This window comes from Trachurus trachurus, assembly GCF_905171665.1.
Source record: "Trachurus trachurus genome assembly, chromosome: 6".
NCBI lineage: Eukaryota > Metazoa > Chordata > Actinopteri > Carangiformes > Carangidae > Trachurus > Trachurus trachurus.
In genome coordinates, this window is record NC_139897.1 from 23,446,662 (window position 1) to 23,465,665 (window position 19,004).

The window sequence follows — 19,004 nt, forward strand, 5'->3', positions numbered from 1 at the left end:
GTTTGCTGGCATGGGTAACTAGTTTTCATGTAGTGTGGAAATGTAACAGTGACAGAGAAGGTTATTCACATATAGTAACCTATGGTTGTTTATACTGTTTATATAAGCAGTGAGAACATAATGCTGGGTGGGATAAAATGTTACATTCATACCTTATATTTACAAGTGCTCCTCTGTGCATTCATGCACTTATGTTTGAAAGGCTTGCACACATTGACAACCACAACAAGCATCTATCAAGAAGAGATATAGTGAAGCAGCAATCATAACAAAACTTCCTTCTGTAGGTCTCTATAGGGGCACAGTGTGGTGTTGTAGATAATGCTGCTATAGCTGTCGTGACATGAGTGACTCATTCATAACCAGGCCACACTCATTATATTGTGTTCATCCCTGTACTTCTCACGCCACCTTCTTCCTACCAGATGCTCTCTTTCATCTCCTTCTGACCTATGAGTTTATAGCTGGTGTCCGTGCGGGAGCTGAAGTGAATTGATTCAGCGATGTATTTTCATGTCAAGACCTTGACTTTTTAGCCAGAGGGGGAGAATTTTCTCTTTTGTATCCAGTCCTTCATGTGAGGTGAAACAGGGTCTGCCAGTCTCATTAGATTTGCAAAAACCAATATCTGAGAATTGACGGCCTTCAAGTGCTTCTCTACTTTTATTTCCTTTCTTAGAGACCACTTAGGCCGCAGCTCTCTGAAAAGAGAGAAAAACAATAGAAAAGGAAAAAGCAACCTCTCCTGTTCCAAACCCTACTCCATTAGATATTCACCCCCATTCAGGCATGCTTCAATCGCTTCAGAAATTTCTGAAGTGTATGTAGTCCAATTCATTTCAGAATGTCTGAGAAAATTATAGTTCACATTCCTCAAGAACACTCCCTAATCTCATAGAGAGAAGGATAAAGAGATGTGGGGAGAGAGTGTGAGGCAGCGATGGGGGGAGGACGGCATGTCAACAGTTCAAATCGCATGAAGAGTTTGTCTGACTGATACTGACTGCCAACTTATTAAACAAAGCACACAAGAGCTGTGACCACAGCAGAGAGAGCAGCGATGCAACCCACTCATGTGCTCACAATAGAATTGGAGAAAACAGTAAACCCTTTAGAAACAAACACTAGCTATGACAAATTGCCACCTCCAAATTGGTTGTTTTACACCACATTTTGCTGCATGCATTTTGCTAGATTAGCAGTAAAAGGCAAGGCTTAAAGAAAAGCCTGTTAAGTAAGGCAGAATGCTTATGGTACACCTGATCTGTTCTTCACTGTAACCAGTGCGTCTGTGCACTGACGCATTGCACTTACACACAGTCACAGTCAGCAGGAGTGAACACAAAAGCAGTGAAGCAGTGTGAAGTCTCACTTTCTTTGCTATAAAAATTACAGTAAATTGCTCATATTAGAAGGTTCTGGGAACCTGCTGTGAAAGTACAGTGTGAGGTGGCATACAGTCCCAGTTAATTACAAGCTCATTTACATTTCAGTAGCTTTAGTCGTTATTTATCCTGAATAGGGCTTTTTTATTCTTTGCCTATTGTTCTTTTGTCTTATAGTTCTTCTAATTAATTAACCAATAAATAACTAATTTCAAGAAATTCATGTTGCACCATTAAAGTTTAAGGAATTTTGAGAAACCAAAAGTAATGTGTAATTATCTGAAGCAAATTTCAGTCAAATTTAATCAATACATTGGAGCATAAGTTATAGTTTTACTGTCATTAACGTTGACAATAACATTGTAATTTCTTGTACTGTATTTATCTTGTTGTCCACAGTATGGGCTACGTCATAATCATAATACACGTTACAGTGATTCCCTCAGTGATCAGGCACCACATGTCTTGTCTTGTCTTAGGATTCAACCAGACAAAAACCCATAAAGCGTAATTCTCTTCTGCTGAGTATTTCTTGATAGGAGAGCTGTGTTTTTAGAGCACATACACATCTAGACAGAGTGCACTTGTTGCTCCAGCAGAGGACATGTGAGTTAAGGTGAATGTGCTGTGACTTGCCAGGAACAAAAAAGGTGGGAAGATCTGAATTTAATAATTATGAGAGAGGTGACAGTGACTCAAGCTATTACAGTGATATTAAAAAACTGGGTAAATTATACATAACGACATTATTGTTATTCTAATGAGGAAATGAAAACCAGCGTTCACTGTGCGACCACAACAAAGAAGCTTCTGTGTGAAAGACTTTACATTAGAGAAGGCTAAGGCCGTATCAGTGGACAACAACAAGAAATATAAAATGTCAGTGGACCTGAAAGAAGGATAGAAATATAACTGTTGTAGAAACAGGACATGACCCCAACTGGCTGTTAGTTTAAAGACAAATAATTCAGGCACTGTGGCAAACATGGCCACTTTGAAGAGGATGAAAAGCTGGTAAACAGGATCAAAAGAACTAAATACAGAGGAACAAAAAGCAACAACAAAAGCCCCAAGAAGGAAAATACTGCAGGTACCCAAAAATGACAGAAAGTAGCTCTGATGAAAACAACTCTGACAAAAGTGAATTGTCTTGTCTGCTTCTTCCCAGCGTGAAAGAGACAGATGATCGAAGAGTACTATAGATCACTCCACAAGTGGCAGCAATGAGACTGCAAATGGAGTTGGACAGACTCAGCTTTAACAGTGACCTCTGTACACGACTGTTGTTCCCACATACCTCTGAAACCAACTACTGCTAAAAAAGACTGTATCGAAGGGGAGGAACATAACTGACAGTGACCCACAGAGACAAAACACTGTGGCTGAACCTGTATGTGCTGAAGAATGAGAATTGTCTGCTGTTTGACCCGGGAAAACCCAAATGGACTGGCCCACCATCAAGGCACTGTTTGTGTCAGCAAAGAAACACTCACTGACACAGATAAAGTGTTCATGACTGGCAAAGGAACACAGCATATGATGGCAAAAGATTTGGATTGAGATTGAGGAAGATGTCCAAAATTGCACAAAGACTTCCCCCGACAGGATGATCGTGTTTCATGAAAATCTATTTGGCATAGGCTTATCTCTAAGTAAAAAATTGACAAGGCATCCAAGAAATAGCTCACAAAAAATACACAAAGGATTTAATCAGTACAACAGGTAAGTGTGTGGGATGGCAACTGCTCCTGGAAGGGACACTGTGACCGTGACCATGGTCTGTGTTACCTTGCTTACTTTATAACTGTCACTGGGAAAGATGATGAAAGGCGTTTCACCCTGAACGGGTGCTCACCATCTTAAGAGAGTACAAACAAGCTCTAACATGGACATTTCAACAAGTTCTTTCTAAAAATATCTACAGTCCTCCACTCACTGAACACACTGTCACACAAAGAAACCCCAAGGAAGAGGGCTGAGAGCTTCAAAGGAAGTAAATGACCTGCAACATCAGAGGAAGTACTCCTGAGTTTTGACCCGTGCCCTAGCAATCTGAATGAATGAGCAATAGCCTTTGGATCAACAATACCAACATGAACCGGATGCAACTATGCACAGCTTGACACAGAGGTCTGAAGTCTCATGCAGGCAGTCGAAAAAAATCTACTTGTGAGGTCAAAAATGAAGAAAACTTCTTTCTATTTAAGAATTTTTAATTTCATTTCATAACTTATTTTTCTACACAGTAAACACTTTACTTGGAATTTCAAGAACTGTTTAGCTGTGCACTAAATCTGCTTCCTGGAGCTTCACTGGGGGATGTCGTGCTTACAACTGCTATAGTTAACATAAGCAACTTAAGAACATTGCACAGAGGCAAGCGTTTGTCGCCTTAAAGACGAAATGTACCAAATACACATTACTCTGTCACAGCAAATTATGCAAAGAACCTGGAAGTCCATTCTCTCTGTGAGGGCTTCTTTTGAACTGGCACACAAAAACTGGATTAGAGGAGTGGTATGAAAAATGAAAGCTAAGAGTTTAAAATTTACATTTTTTCTTTTTATTTATATAATGCTCAGTATGGGATACATAAAAGAGATGATTTGTGCACTGTATTCGACAGAGGGACAAAACATCTCAACAGTGATCGTCAACCTTGATTCACCTTTTCCCTTTCCAGAGTGCACTTGTGAAGGATGTAATAAATGTAGTGAAGTGCTAGTATTGCAGGAAAGCTCAATATGAATTTAGTGGAAGCAAAAGTAACCTTTACCAAGCGGTTAACTGCAGGGATCTGCGTATATGTACACATTTAAATAGCTTCAGTTTGCTGCAGAAGCCACAAGTGCCCTATATAATCCAGTCATATCAAAAAACAGATTTTAAAAAAAGAAAGAAGACAGGAAAAGAAAAAGGAGGAGAGAGAGTGAGCAAAAATGGCGAACAGGAGTGAGGAGAGTTTCTGTCGAATCCTCAGTCATCTCTAAACATGTCAGAAATCGGGAGCAGACTAGGAGGGAGATGGCAGGCAGAGAGGCAATCAATAAACTCTCACATTTCATCCCGCTGCAGTGTGTGTGTGTGTGTGTGTGTGTACGTGTGGCTGCTGTGGGTATTTATGTAACTGTGTGTGTGTGTGTGTTTGCTGAATCAAATTTCGAACCAGCTCATTGTAAGCAATTCTACCAGACTGATGAGACAAACTGTCACGTTACCAGAGAACATGTGCACTTTTTTTTTTTTTTTTTTTTTTTTTCTGTAGACAGACTCCAACTGCTGTATCACCAATGAAAACACAGCATCAGTGCAAAATTAACATATGTTTCTGCGACGCGTTGAAGCTCACAGGTTTTCAGAAAGGTTACGTCGTTGGGAATAGAAACAGATTCTCTTTGCAGAAATAAGTGGCAAGTTCAGTCCGGCCTAATTTGTCGGGCCACATGCTCATATTTTCTGCCTCAGAGCTGCTCCCGGCTCCATGAACTGAACTGATTCTGATGTTGATGGGGAAAAAAAAAAAAAATCAAGTATTCTCCACAAACGCATCAGTTGCCAATTAATCTTTACTGTAGACACTTCAGAAAATGTCTCTGGATTGCATGATCAATCGAAAACATGGTGCACTTCTCTGCTCTCTAACTTTGGAGAGAGAGAGCTAGCTTTAAAGGTTTCAGGGTGGACCTTTACTTTGAAACCTCCTCCTTAGCTGCTGCAGCTTAAGAGTGAATAATTTTAACTTCTTTGTTCTGTCTTCACTGAATCTTTGAAACATGGTGCCGACACCTGCCCTGTAAAATTGACTGTATCTGACCTTGTTTATTGATGACCCTGACTTTACACTCTCCTCTTCTCTTCTCTCCTTTCCTTCCCACACATCTCTCTTTTTCTCTTTTCCCTTTTCCTCTGATCCTCTCGCCCCCGCCACCCACCACCCACCACCCCCCTCCTCTCCTCTCCTCTCCTCTCTGACCAGGCCTGTAGATTCTGCTGAAAACCTCCTGTAGTCCTTTTTGCAACACTGAAAAGCAACGACTTATCTCCCCCACGCAACCCAGGCTTAGGAGAGAAGAAGAAGATGAAAAAGAAGAAGAAGCGAGAAGAATTCTTCTCACCACGACAAATCAAACAAGAAAATACACACAATCCCCACAGGCACAACTGCTGTATAACACCACTCTGTGTTTTTTTAAAGATCTCTTACTTATCCTCTCGCCGCTCTCATCTGCTTCTCTTCATCTTCACTTTCTTTGCTGCACCTGGCCTTCCTATAACTCCTCAGTCGTCTTCTCTTCTTTTCCCAACTCAATTTTGACTCGCTTTGACTTTTTTTCCCCCCTCTTTCTGTCCACTCCTCCTCCACCATTGATTATTCCATTTCTTTCTTCCTTTAATTACTTTTCTTTTTTTCTTACAGTTTTCATTGTATTCCATTTTGGCAGCGTATCATTACACTGGCAGACAAGCACTGGGTGTTAGCAGCGTTCATGGCAACATGCCACATCTGTATGAGATACTTGAAACAACATGTATATTGATATTGCAACAAAATAAAAAGCTATAAATCTACTTCACATTGGACCTCACATTTAAACATCCGTTCTTCACAGTTCATCTGAAACTTCTCACTCCATCCCCGGGTTTTGTTTTTCTCCTCCTTCCCCCTTTTTCCTGCCATAGCTACCTCTATTTCTCCGTTTCCTTCTCCCCTCAGCGTCACCGCCCCATGCACCACCCTAGGCCCCCCTCCTCCCCACACTAGACATCGTCCCCACTATCTATCTGCCTCACCCTCCCCGTCTCCCCGTCTATTGACCACTCTCCGTCTCTCGGTGAGCCAGGGAACACTGCGAAGGCTGAGCTACTGTCCCGGTCGGGGAAGAGCATTGACTTTTTGATGTGTTCCTTTCTTTTCCTGTCACAGACTGTGTTTGATCTTGTTTCCCTCTTAAAGTGGAAAGAACAAAGCCTGTTTTCTTTGTCTGCAGTGGTTGTGGTCTTTTAGGACAAGGTGGTAGCCATAAGCCTTCAAAGTCAGAAACTCTCTGGAGTTGTTTCTTCAATTTGCTTCTGTTTTTATTGCATTAGTTGTCATGGAGTGGAAAACAGTATATCTTTATAGTAACGGTGTAAACCTTAAAAAAAAAAAGTACTATTATATAAATATTTTATTTTTTACCATTGTATAAATACTGTATTGATTAACTTATGTACTTTGATTGCAAGTTGTTTGGTCACCCACACAGTGAGTGAATAAAAAAAAGAGGAAACCTTTTTTCTGTGAATTTTAGGCACTATTTCTAATGCTATTGATGTGTTGACTATTTTATTGTAACATCTTTTTTTTTTGCTCTGTTTTTTTATTATAATTATTTTCAAATCTGTAATCACTTGCAGAATCAGGAGTCTTGTTTTGATGACTGCCATGTGTTTAGGTTGGATTTTGTCTCCTGTCACTTCTGCCCTCCCCTGTTCTCTCTCCATCTGTCATTACAAGTCACAAGAAGATGTGTAAGCAGAAAACAAAGGCAGTGGTTTCGGTGGATAGTTTTGCTTGTTTCTCTTGCGCTCATCAAAAGAATGTAGCGTGTGGGTTTGTGTGGAAGACCACCTTAAAGAAAAAAAGATGACATTTTGAATGAGTTACGTCTGTCTTTTGCACTAATTTAATAAAGCCGTTACTGAAAATTCCCACAACGCTGTTTTGCAAATTGTGTTTTTACTCAAATGCCACCCGACCTCTAGTGAAACAAGATTGTGCATACACTCATATCTTACCTTTTGAGAGTGTCACATTATTACATCTTAACTAAACTCAACTAAAAGAGTACTTTGGCATCTGGGAAGATTTTTTTTGCATGAGATGAGGAGATTGTTGCCACTCATGTTTTTTATGTGAAATTAGAGGAAAGACAAGTCTGGTCTAGTGCAGTGTAAAGACTCGAGTCTGTCTTTGACCAAAAGAGAGAAAAAGGCCAAAAGCTCAGAAAGACATTATGATAAGCTAAACTAACAGTCCACCAGTGATGGCTTTATGCTTATGTACATTACATACATTATTTGTGGTAGTGGTTTCAATTTTCCCATCCAACAGTGGGCAAGAGAGTTAATTCCAAAATGTTGAATTTTTCCCTTGACTTTTTTTTTTTTTAATTTCAACCCGCATCATCAAATACATCAGGAGGCTGGTTATTGATTTGTTTTGGTTGATCAGCTGATGATTAGATGTAATATACAAATTATTATATTGGCTGTAATGTTTTTGTACTGCATTGCCTATGACCACTTGGCAATTAAACAATGATTTCTGTGTTTTTCCTTGGATTGGATTCTCAGTTGGTGACACAAATGTTATTAAAGCTAATGTATTATTTTGATATTGACAATATAATATGCATTTATGATTTATCACTATATTTTGTAGGGAAAGTTTGTTCTGACACGTGTCACACATTTAAGAAAGCACAAGACTTTCTTTTTGATTACAGGTTCACTCAGCATTATGTGACAACAACACCAGAGTTATTATTAAAATATCTGAATATTTATTACGGAGAAATTCATAAACATGTTTTTTAATCATTGCAGCTGTAATAGAGCATGCTGCTTGTGAGTCTAGATTAAAAGCAGAGCTCTGCCCAGGCGCATCAGGGTGCAGTTATTGCTCACAGGGATTTAGAAGGTCAGTCACGTAAAGCTTGTGTTTGTGTGTTTTTAAAGCAATCAATGAAATCTCAACATTGATTCTAAAAGGCACTTTTAGCCTCTGTGAAACCCATGCAGAGACACTAAAAATGGGCAGGAATGAGGAGAGAAGTTGGAGATTGAACCTCTTTGACAGCTTTTTGGGCATTTTCCATTTTATTTTTTATTTTTTTGTATGAGCTTTGAGTGACTTTAAAAAAAAAAAAATGTATGAATGAGTTTGAGGCTGTCATATTAGAAGTCAGATTTAGAAAGTATGTGAGCTGCATAAAGTACAGGGCCCCCAAATAGTGTTTATTTTTTTAAGTTATTTGGAGTCAAGTACTGGTAGCCATTTGTTGCAGAAACCTCCTCATATATACTGAGCATTAGGATGAGAGGGAGAAGGGAGAAGAAACACATTTGAATTCATTATTACTTTAAGGCAATAATGCTTTCAGGGCAGCTTACAAATCAGCTTTGGAAAATCTGTTATAATAACGGTAAGAATTTAGATACACACAATATATATCTCTATATACACAATATTGATTGAAAGTTATGAAAGTTACCAAATATCTTGCTTTCTCAGCTCAGTTTTTCATTCATCAGTCCTCAGTGAGTACGGGGTGACGGGGAGTTGAGGTCAGACCAATAGGCCAGCAGCATTTTAAGCTTGGAGAGACACCCAGTTTTTTCACTATCATAGCTGTAATAACAAAGCCAGTGAGAGCACAGCCTTGAATTACAGTGTACAGACCGAAATCTTGTTGAGGGTTTAAAAGGTTTCTTCAACAAAGCATTGAGAGCCATCAGAAACACCCACTGAAACCTTGAGGGGTGCGCCGATATCTGCCGTGTACAATCGGTGGGCACAGGTCTTTGACGATACAGCAGAGAGAGTAAGTAACACAGATACAGATCTCACTGCCGTCTACTGCAGACAGAGACCCGTCGAGTTTGAAAGAACGGGTAAGTGCATACAGTATGCTTGTTGGTGCACCACAGCAGACCTCTCAGGAACACTCCTCCTATCTCACTCTGACTAATCCAACCACGGCTGTGCAGGAAACATAAATTACCAGTGAATGAGGGTGACTCACAAAATGATATTCTTTTGAGCCTATTTGTGCAGCAAGTGCTCAGACTCACACCATCTGATTTTGTTTTTCAGGAAGGAAGATGAGTGGTGGGATAAGTTAACAAGTAAGTAAAAAACAGAGACTCGGAAGAGAGTGAAAGTGACACAGCGAGAAAGTTTCTTTTGCTGTTTTCCATTCTTTCTGTGATAAGTGCTTGACATAGAGACCACAAAACCATTTCCACTCAGATTAAAAGAATGCATGTCCACTGATGTATGCTGACACAACTGGTTTGATATACTAGTCACAATAGTGGATATTATTTCCAGTGCATGCCGTATCTCACTAGCACCACAACGAAACTCAATTTCAGTTGGATGGAAATCAAATCAAATGAGTCACTTTTATTTATTCATGACTTTAAAAAAGAAAAGAAAAAATTTGTTCTAGACTCTTCAGCTGTAGAGAGATTGAATGTGGTATGTGAAGTCTGAATTGCATTTTTGATGTTGGCTCCTTACACAGGTAGCTGTCAACTCTAATGAATGCAGTCAGCTTTCATCAAAACTCCCTACACTTTTCTAAACCATTTTAACAAGGAGCGAGTCTTAACACCCCTATTATCTTCCTTTGTTACTTGGGCATCACGTTGCACTTCAGATTAGTTTATATCTGCTTGAACTCTGTTATTGCCCTCAATTATTCTGAAATCTGTGATCTCTGACTTTGAAATTCATAGATGTGAACACTTCACAGTCGAGCCGTCTCAGTTGATCAGCGTCTCTTCTACTTAACCTGTTATTTGCACTGTACTCTAGTGAGTTTGGGTGTGTCAGAGCTATCCCAAAAGCTGATGGGAGTTTTTAAAGACGACCTTTTGGATCAAATTGAACCTTCTGTTGACTATGAAGGTGACAGACCACAAGTACAACCGACTCAACAGACGTGGTCTAGAGTTGCAGCGGATCTGGAGTTGTCAAAATCTGATACCGTACCGACAAATTTGCCCTCCCCTCGTTCACTTTGGGGAATAATCATGTTCCAAGTTTTGGAGCTTCAGCTGCCAGAAATTAAGAGCTTTGTGGCGTGGAAATAGGAAGTATAATGTTTCCACACAGTCAGTGATTTAGCTACGGCTTCCAACCCCAGCCTTGTGTTTTATTTTAGCCTATATTTGTTTTCATTTTGACAAACTGACACCATTGAAATTATGCCAAATTAGATATTGGCAGTGCCTGCTTGGATTTGGAGTCTGAACCATCACTGGATCACTTTGATACTTCAGGGAACTTCAAATGCACTGACTTTCAGGGAAGCTCTGGAGTTAAAAGTTTCTTTTGTTCCTGTGACTTCTGGGCAAATGTATGGACATTAATTTGCAAAGGACATCAGCGATAATGATATCGTGTGAAAATGTAAGTCACACTGAATCTAAAAATATGCTTAGCATGGCTCTGTGTTCAGACACTCATAGAATGAATAAGTATTCCAACAAAACTCTGGCGATTGGTTGCTAAAAGTTTTGCTGCAGCTCCAACTGCTGATCATACTGATAAACCAGCCAAAGTCAGACATTCCTTTTCTTTTTTTGGAGAGCACCAGCATTCATGTGTGCCCTTACACTTGACAGTCTTTGCTCACACGTCTCTCCCTCTCCCACCTCACAGCTTGAAAACCTCTGCAACACACATGAGATGCATGCTGCCATGAATATAGACCTGCACACACCTGCACCTGTAAAAGCACCCAAAGGTAACAGCTTATTAACCTGCACTGGATTGTCACGAGTAAATGGTGGGTACATCGTCAAGAATACACAGCAGCATCACAGCAAGTTCTAGTTCATGCAAAACTGTCACCTCCCACATAGAGCTGTCTGACGCATTGGAAGGTGTTTCCATATGGCCATCAGTTTCGACTCAACTTCTTTCTCGTCTTTCTCGTCTTTCCTATCAGATGTTCATGTGTACAATGAGGCATAGGAAAAGTTAGATTTTTAGTTTTAGTTTTTAAATCTCATTCTCGTAGAAAGCCTTGGTGGTTGTCTGACTTTTTGTGGCTTCAAAACAAAACCATCCTTTGGTTGAGCATTTCAATTTTGCTTCCTAATTAGAAGTGGCTGTTTTATAGCTCTGCCAGCATGGAGGCTCTGCTCTGTACAGCTATAACTTATAACTTTAATTCTGGAAATGCCAATAGCAACCATACTATCCAATAATAATGATACTAATATCCTCCATCCGCCATCACCCACTCAGCCATTCAGACTCATTTATTCCCTCCTAGATGATCATTTAGCACCTATTAACACAAGATCCTCATCGGTAATGGCCACTCAATTATCATTTTCACTCTCATTCTACTTAGGCTTAGCAAGGTTAAGTAACGCCCTGAACCTGTGACAAACGTTGAATGGGCCATTGGCAGATATTGGTGGTAATTACGGTAGCAATATATTCAACCAGGCCTAAAGGGTCTCTTTATTCTCTCCCCCATTCATCAACTGTTATTTTCCCTCACTCATCACTCTGGTGATGTTGCATCACCTGTCACAATCTGCTGGACATGTCACCCTGATCCTGAGCAGCAGCCAGTGCAAAGTGTTGTCACCCCGTACAAAAGTCTACTACTAAGGCTACTTGCTGTTTTTTGTAGCATACTGTAGCTAACAGCACCTCTGTGCTCCTCATCTGTCGACATGGTTCCGTTCTGTGATTTCATTTTATTGTGTCACAGTTTGCCAAAGGGATTATTTATCATCAAACATGACCCATCTGGTTAACTATCAATGACCACATTTCCTCATAGATTAAATAGACAGTCTGCTAATGTGAAACCTGTGTAACAGATATTTGTAGGCTACATGTTTTGTGTATTTTGCATGAACAAAATGTACTCCTCTGTACTGGCAAAGAGCCAATACAGCACAGCACGTGGGACAGACCCACAGACACACATCAAAGCGAGCCTCTCACGGTAGAGCTGTTAGTTCAGCTACAACACAGGTGCACTCTCTCAGTCGGCCATAAATGTGTCTCTGGGGACCGTGGAAGCGCTGCAGGACTCTTATCTTTCCAGAAGAGAAACTGAATATTGTCCAACTACAGGCTTCCTGTAGCTGGTTAGCACTGAATACCAGCTGTCTGTGCTACACCGAGTGGTGGTCCATCAGTTGTCTTTACTCCTCTATTAGGTTTTTATTATTATTATTGGGAGAGGGGCTATATGAAAGTGTTAACACTTTTCATACTGGGTATTAGATGAGTGGAGTGATGACACCTTTGTATTTGCATATATTGACTTAGCTACTGTATAGGCATGAACAGCTAGCCATGTTGCCTGGCCAACCTTTACATGGCCCCACACACAAACATGATGGTGGTATTAATCGTCCTGTTTAACTCTTCACAAGAAAGCAAACAAGGGTTATTCCCACAATGTCAAACTATATAAACTCATTTACACACATAATTAATCAATCATTTTGTGTTTGGAGGGCTGGAGGTTTTTAATCTCGGTATAACTTTAATGTGTTTAGCTTGTGCACATGGTTAAGATAGATCTTTACCTCATTAAGCATCCCTATGCTCATTAGCAGGACATCTAAAAGTGTCAGAGTGAAGCTACAAAGACCACTAAGAAAGAACAGCCTCCTTTATTACATGCACAGGTGCACAGCTAATGTGCTGTTAATGTTGTTGTTAATAGCCCCTCCAAGTCAAATATCCATTTTGCCAAGTTCACAAAACAATGTGTGGAGTCTCTGTCTAAATATTTCCTACTGTGGTTCTCTCCGTTTGTTGGTCTTGTATATTTCAAGGTCACCAGCACACCATTGTCTCCTTTTCCGTGTTGTCTTACACACAGAAGGTGTTAACCAGGATGCTTTTATTTGCAAATGAAGCAGCTGTAGATAAACGGAGGTTGTGGATGTCAGTGTGATGCTAACAACACAACATCTGCCTTCCTATGATAACCCATCGTATATGACGAACGAAATTAAAAAACAGAGTGTGTATAGATAAAAACTGAATTCATAAATAAGCTCATACCTTCTGTAAACTTGGGGAAGGCGCTGTGTTTCCAGTGTGTACCAACCACTGATAAAGTAAGGTCACGGAGAGACTGACTGGGAATATTCAGATGTCATATTCTCCTCCAGCACTTGTTTATGTAAAACAGCTAAAGTTCATTTTGCTTTTGTTTCTTTTTTTATGACTTTCAGGCATTCAGATATTTTGTTTTGTGCACTAAAAATGTGGTGCCTCAGAGGATTTATCATTAAGCTACGTATTTTACATTGTTGGGATTTGGAAAGCTTTGGCAACGCGACACGCCGGCTGGGATCCGTTTAACAACCCTATGGTCTTTTAAAAATCACATGTTGACTTAAGTGCAAGTCATATTTGTATTGTGCTGTGCCTTGAGATATGTCTCGTCCGTAGGTTGGTTAACTTCACAGTCACAGTCTGAAGCTTAGCTGTACAAACAAAAGAGTTAAAAAATATGAAGAAATGGGGATGAGAGCGTCTCACGGATGCAGCACATCTCTCTGGGTATTTTAACGCACCATACAGTGTATAATGTCTTTCAGTGGCCCCAAGGGATAATGAATAACAAGTGGAGCACAACCCATAAAATCAATAAGAAATATAACGAAGATGATATACTCGTGTTGTTCAGCGTTAACGTGTGGATTTATATTAGTGAGACACGTAGCAGCCTGACCTCTGTGTGATTTAACAAACAAATACAGACATAAGTAAGTGTGTGGGTGTTGAGCTGCTTATTGTCTGTACTTCCAACACTCCTACACACACACACACACACACACACACACACTTCTGTGAAACTAACCTCTACTGGTGCAGCTGAAGTATTCTATTATGTCGTCCCCAACAAACCAGGTAGCAAAGAGGAGGTATCAGAGCTCCCCAGAGTACCAATTTGTTTTCACTGTTGGGCTCATTCTGTCGCTTTGCGGGTGGATGCCTGTGATTTTCCTGCTGATAACTATGAGGAGCAGCAGATAGACTCAGCACATTCACTCCTGGGTAGATTTACGCTGATTCGACTCTGTGGGAGTTCTGGTGGTCACAGGAACACATTAGGGGCTAATTTATGGACTTTTGACTGGCATTAGTAATAAGAATCATTTAGTAGCAGTTAGAAGGGACGCAGGATTTCAGTGAAAAGATTTCCAACCGTTACATTTTTCAAGGAGTATTTTCACTCTTTTCTTGTAACTCTATGGCTCTTACTGTATGTTAATAAGTATGCAGTAGACACCTCCATTCTCCTTTTCTGGTGATGATGGAGCTGAGCATGTTATTATCCACATCCCACAAGCGCGGTTTCTGCACGCTTGGTTCAAAAATCAAATGCTGTTAGGAAGAGTGAAGAAAAACTGAGGCATGGACTTGCATTTAGCATATTCCTGATAACACACTGCATACTTTCATTTTCTATAAGCGAACCGAGAAGAGACACATGCTGTGAAAGCTGAGTGAAGTGTCCATTAGGATGTAAAGGTCTGACATCGTTTTTTAGCACTTTGAAATTCTCTGTGCGAATATCATTTAACAGCAGCTCTCCCTGCTTCTAAGTATGTAGATCATCTAACAGAATTAGTGCCATTTAGTGAGGATTTACAGTAATGTTCAAATAAAGTCAATTTGCATTACAATTAAAGGAATTTGCTTGGAGATTAACGGCACCCAGGGATGAATTTCCCCTCCTATTAGCTGTAAAATCACAATGGTGGGAAATTACAAAATAAAGTCCTTGCATTACACTTGTAGATTAGCAGCTGTGGCAGAAATATAGTCAGAGAGAACCCCTCACATTCCCAGTTCAACCAATCTCATTAAAAAATACTATCAGTTAGAAACATAATTGTCTCCTGTGTTTAGGTCGGACATTTTGGTTTAACACTGATGTCCCTCACTTGTAAGTTGTTTTGGATAAAAGCAGCTGCCGTATCTATTGTCTATACAGCCTATCTGTGCAAGATCCCAGGGGGGCTGGAATCAATCCCAGCTGACAAAGGGTGAGGGTGTGTATACATTGTGTATACTGTAGGGCTCCAGTCTATCACAGGGCCGACATATAGAGACAAACAATTCACTGATGTTCATATCTATGGACAGTTTAGAGCAAGTTTAGATTGCCCCAGTGTGCATGTGTTTGGACTGTGACAGGAAGCCACAGAGAACCCACACAGGCAAGTAAACAGGGTTTCTGTCTGTCACAACTGTGTCATGCTCCAGGCTGTGACTCATTCTCTTCCCCCTTTGTTTCTGGTGACTTCTCCTTTTCCCCCATGTTTGCTGTCTTTATCCCTGGTTTGTTTCTCTGTATGTGTCTGTGTGTCTGTATCTGGGACATGGCGCTTCTCTCTCTTGCCCTCTCAGTCACCTGTTTCCTGCATGGCAGCCAGCACACCTGCAAATTCGTTAGCCCATGGAGCCCAGTACTGTAGCATACACACACACCCTCCCTGCTCCTTCGCCAAATCATCGCCGCATGCACCAGTCTGGTAGCTCCGCGTTCGGGCCGCTTGGATTTCACACTGGATGTTTCACCTCAGTGTTCCTTCCTTGTGCTAACCTTTTGTTTCCCCTGTGTTCGGGACCGCTGCCTGCCAACCTGCCCACTCATTATTCAGAGTGCCATGCTCCAGACAGCCTGCCTCGCCTTGCCAGTCTCCAGCCTCCCGCCTCCCAGACCTCCTCTGACTGCCTGCTCCACAGCCCGGTCCTCAGCCAACCAAGACAGCCCCCCACTCTTCACCCCTCCACACTGGCCTATACCAGCCTGCTGGCCGCTCTCCCTGCTCCTCATCCACTTCCCTCTCTCCCCTCAACATCTGTCCTGTTTGTCTAAGTAACAAACTCATTCTTATTAATTCAATCTCTGAGTCAGTGCCCTACATCTGGGTTCTGATCGTGACTAAAAATACTTATTTACCGTTTGTTAAATGCTGAAAAGTTTGCAAAGGCTGCAATTCATGCTGCTGAATCTTTACTGCAACTCTCAGTAAAATCACTATGTCTGTGCAGTTGTCTGACAGGAGAAACATAAAGAAATGTCAACGGCGGTGCCTGCGCTCTGATCGTATATTGACACACTGAAAAAGCGATGACAGGAAGAGCCCAAGGAGACTTAGCGTTGTCTTCTGAAAATCACTCCAACACAGCAGGAGTCACCAACGCCTGGTGGAAAATGTGGAATCAATCTCTGATAAAAAAAAAAAAAAAACGACTGAAATACTATTTCATCAGTTGGTAAGACTATTGTCTGAACATGTCCAGTGTGTGTTTTGCATGTTTGCTGAATTTCCGCGCAACATAACAAGCAAAACCACAGAACCATGAATTAATCTCATGTAAAAAAAAATTACAGCGTATTACATTTCACACAAAGGGGAATTAATCACCTGTGAAGGTTTACAATTATTCATCAGCATTTGAAATTGTTGAATTGTACCTCTTCCCAATTCACTCTTGCTCTTAAATGAATTATCCACACAGTGTAGACATGGTCTGATTCAGGCAATTAACTTTTTTTTTTCAGAAGCCACTGAACTCCTTGGTGATTGGGCCACTGCCTCAAACACATTTTGTCCTCTCCCTCACACTTTGCTCCAGTCCAATCAGTTCCTATTGACTTCATGGACCAGTGGATCGGGTTCCCATGGAGGAAATGAATGCTAACATTGTGGCAGTAATTTAGAAATGAGCTGTGGTGCATCAATCAAATCAGCAAATATAAAAACAGCAGGGCTGAGAATCACAGCATTTTGTAGTCCATTATCATAATGATACCTATATCGTTTGGGAATTCTGGGTAAAGATTTCTTAAGTTGATGCAATTTTCAAAGTAAAGTGGAGTTCTCTCCTCCCGTTAATGGTCAAGTTCAGGTTTACCTAGTATGACTTTTATGTGGTGTTGGCATATTTGCATTCCAGCCTATACGAATATGCATGAATATTATGTATGATATAAAAAGACACACACCCTACTGTTGATACTTATCACATGAGGTGCATTAACTGTTTATTTGTATTCATTTATTTGTAGCCATGTGGGCACAGTAGAACAAGCTGTAAACACAAAATTAACATGATTATTTAATTGTAAATTCATTATTACAAAGGTAATCAAACAGTCACAGCACAAACAGCACTTTGGGTGCTAATTGCTCCACTATGTCTATGTTCAGCAGGTAGTTTACTAGCATTATCTTCTGTTAATTGCTTAATCTTATCATCAACAGTATCTATCTCTTACACACATGCAACAAGTCTCTTAAACAGAGCCTCTCAGGAATAATAGACTCATTCATGTCAGTGTGATCTTCACAATGCAGAGTAGTGACAACATTGCACAGGACACTGATGAAAAACAGAAGAGTAGGAGGAGTCCATCGATTAACTTTGATCCTATAGCTCCACCTGTACACAGCTCATTGTGTCTGTTCTGGTTATTCAAATGTGTAGAAACCGCTGTTTTGCCTTTAATAATAATAACTAATCGTTCACATTTCTCTGTCTCCCCAAACCCTGGAGCATCACGCCCACACCAGCACAAACCTCTTGTGTTGATTAGTCATGATGCTTTTGTCAGCTCGGTGCACTGAAGTGTGGGTTAAGTCAAGTTAGGCCAATGCTGAAGGCGGCCTCTGTATTGAGTTAGGCACTGAAGTGAATTACAAGACAAACACTGACTACCAATTGGAAAATACACTTTACACACACTAATTGCAACTATTTTTCAAACCCAATCTTGCATCACCTTGGGGCTTTGATATCAAACCACTGCCTGTTAATGCCTGAATTTGATTTGACACAAGAAGCCCTGAAGTTGAAGCTAAGGATTTGGCAGACCAGTTTAGAGGTTGTGTCAGCAAAGTGGGTAGCTAAGCTACTTATCGTATTATACAGAGTTATTGTCATGTTTTGCTTGGTTCTGTCTGAGAAGCCTTCATTGCAAGCACTTTGCTGTCTTCCCTGAAGGAATATGGGAGATAAATAAGAAAAAAACAACAACAACACAAAAACAAGAGGACAAAAAGAGATAATTCCTTGATTCCTTGGCAATGTGGTGAAAGCAAATTGCAAAAGCTTAAGATTAAGCTTTTCTTCTTTTTAACGGACTGCGGAATAAAAGTGAGGGCGGAAAAAAATAACACAACACATGCCGACACCAGCCCAGTTTTCATCAAGGTCACATTGAGAGAGTTCTACATGTTGCTTTCCCTTTTTTTCTTTTCTTTTTTTTTTATAATTGCTGTCTACAGGATGTAATTAAACATTTGTCACACTGAGTTTCCAATGACTGTTTACATTATTGACCCAAAACACATGTATGTGTCCTCTTCAGTCTGTCAAGTTACAAACAAGAGCCTGAACATTTTTCTCAGAAATGTTAATGATTAAGTTGAAAATATAACTGGCAGCCAATTGTTGGCAGCCTCACACATTCAATTTACTTTCCTACAGTGAGTTTCAACACTGTCAAGTTTTTACTGCACTAAAATAGTGTAGGAGCATCAGCAGAAACTTCTGTAACTGCTCGCCCAGCATGATCCATCTCTGCACTGTGATTACATCCAAACTGCAGCAATAGTTAATTAGATCAGCATTAGAATATGGCCCAGGGAAGATATTCAAATTATTTCTGAACATCAAAACAAGTACATATAAAAAGAAAAGGCAGAACAACTACAAAGAGAAACAAAAAAAATCACAGAAAAAAAATGAAGTTGTATCATCATATCTTTTAGTCGTGGTGTGCTGTGCCTTTTAAGGGGTGGGGGCTTTTGTCTGGTGATACCCTCATATTCACACAT

At 40.3% G+C, this 19,004-nt stretch overlaps 1 protein-coding gene across 1 annotated transcript in view; it reads left to right on the top strand.

The window, feature by feature from the left end:
* Positions 1 to 6,727, top strand: part of cdh13 (cadherin 13, H-cadherin (heart)) — a 306,474-nt gene extending 299,747 nt beyond the window's left edge. The window contains exon 14 of the mRNA XM_083974351.1: positions 5,362 to 6,727. Coding sequence (XP_083830477.1) covers positions 5,362 to 5,369 — 8 coding nt within the window. The 3' untranslated portion in view covers positions 5,370 to 6,727. The remainder of the gene's footprint in view (positions 1 to 5,361) is intronic.
* Positions 6,728 to 19,004: the final 12,277 nt, after the last annotated feature.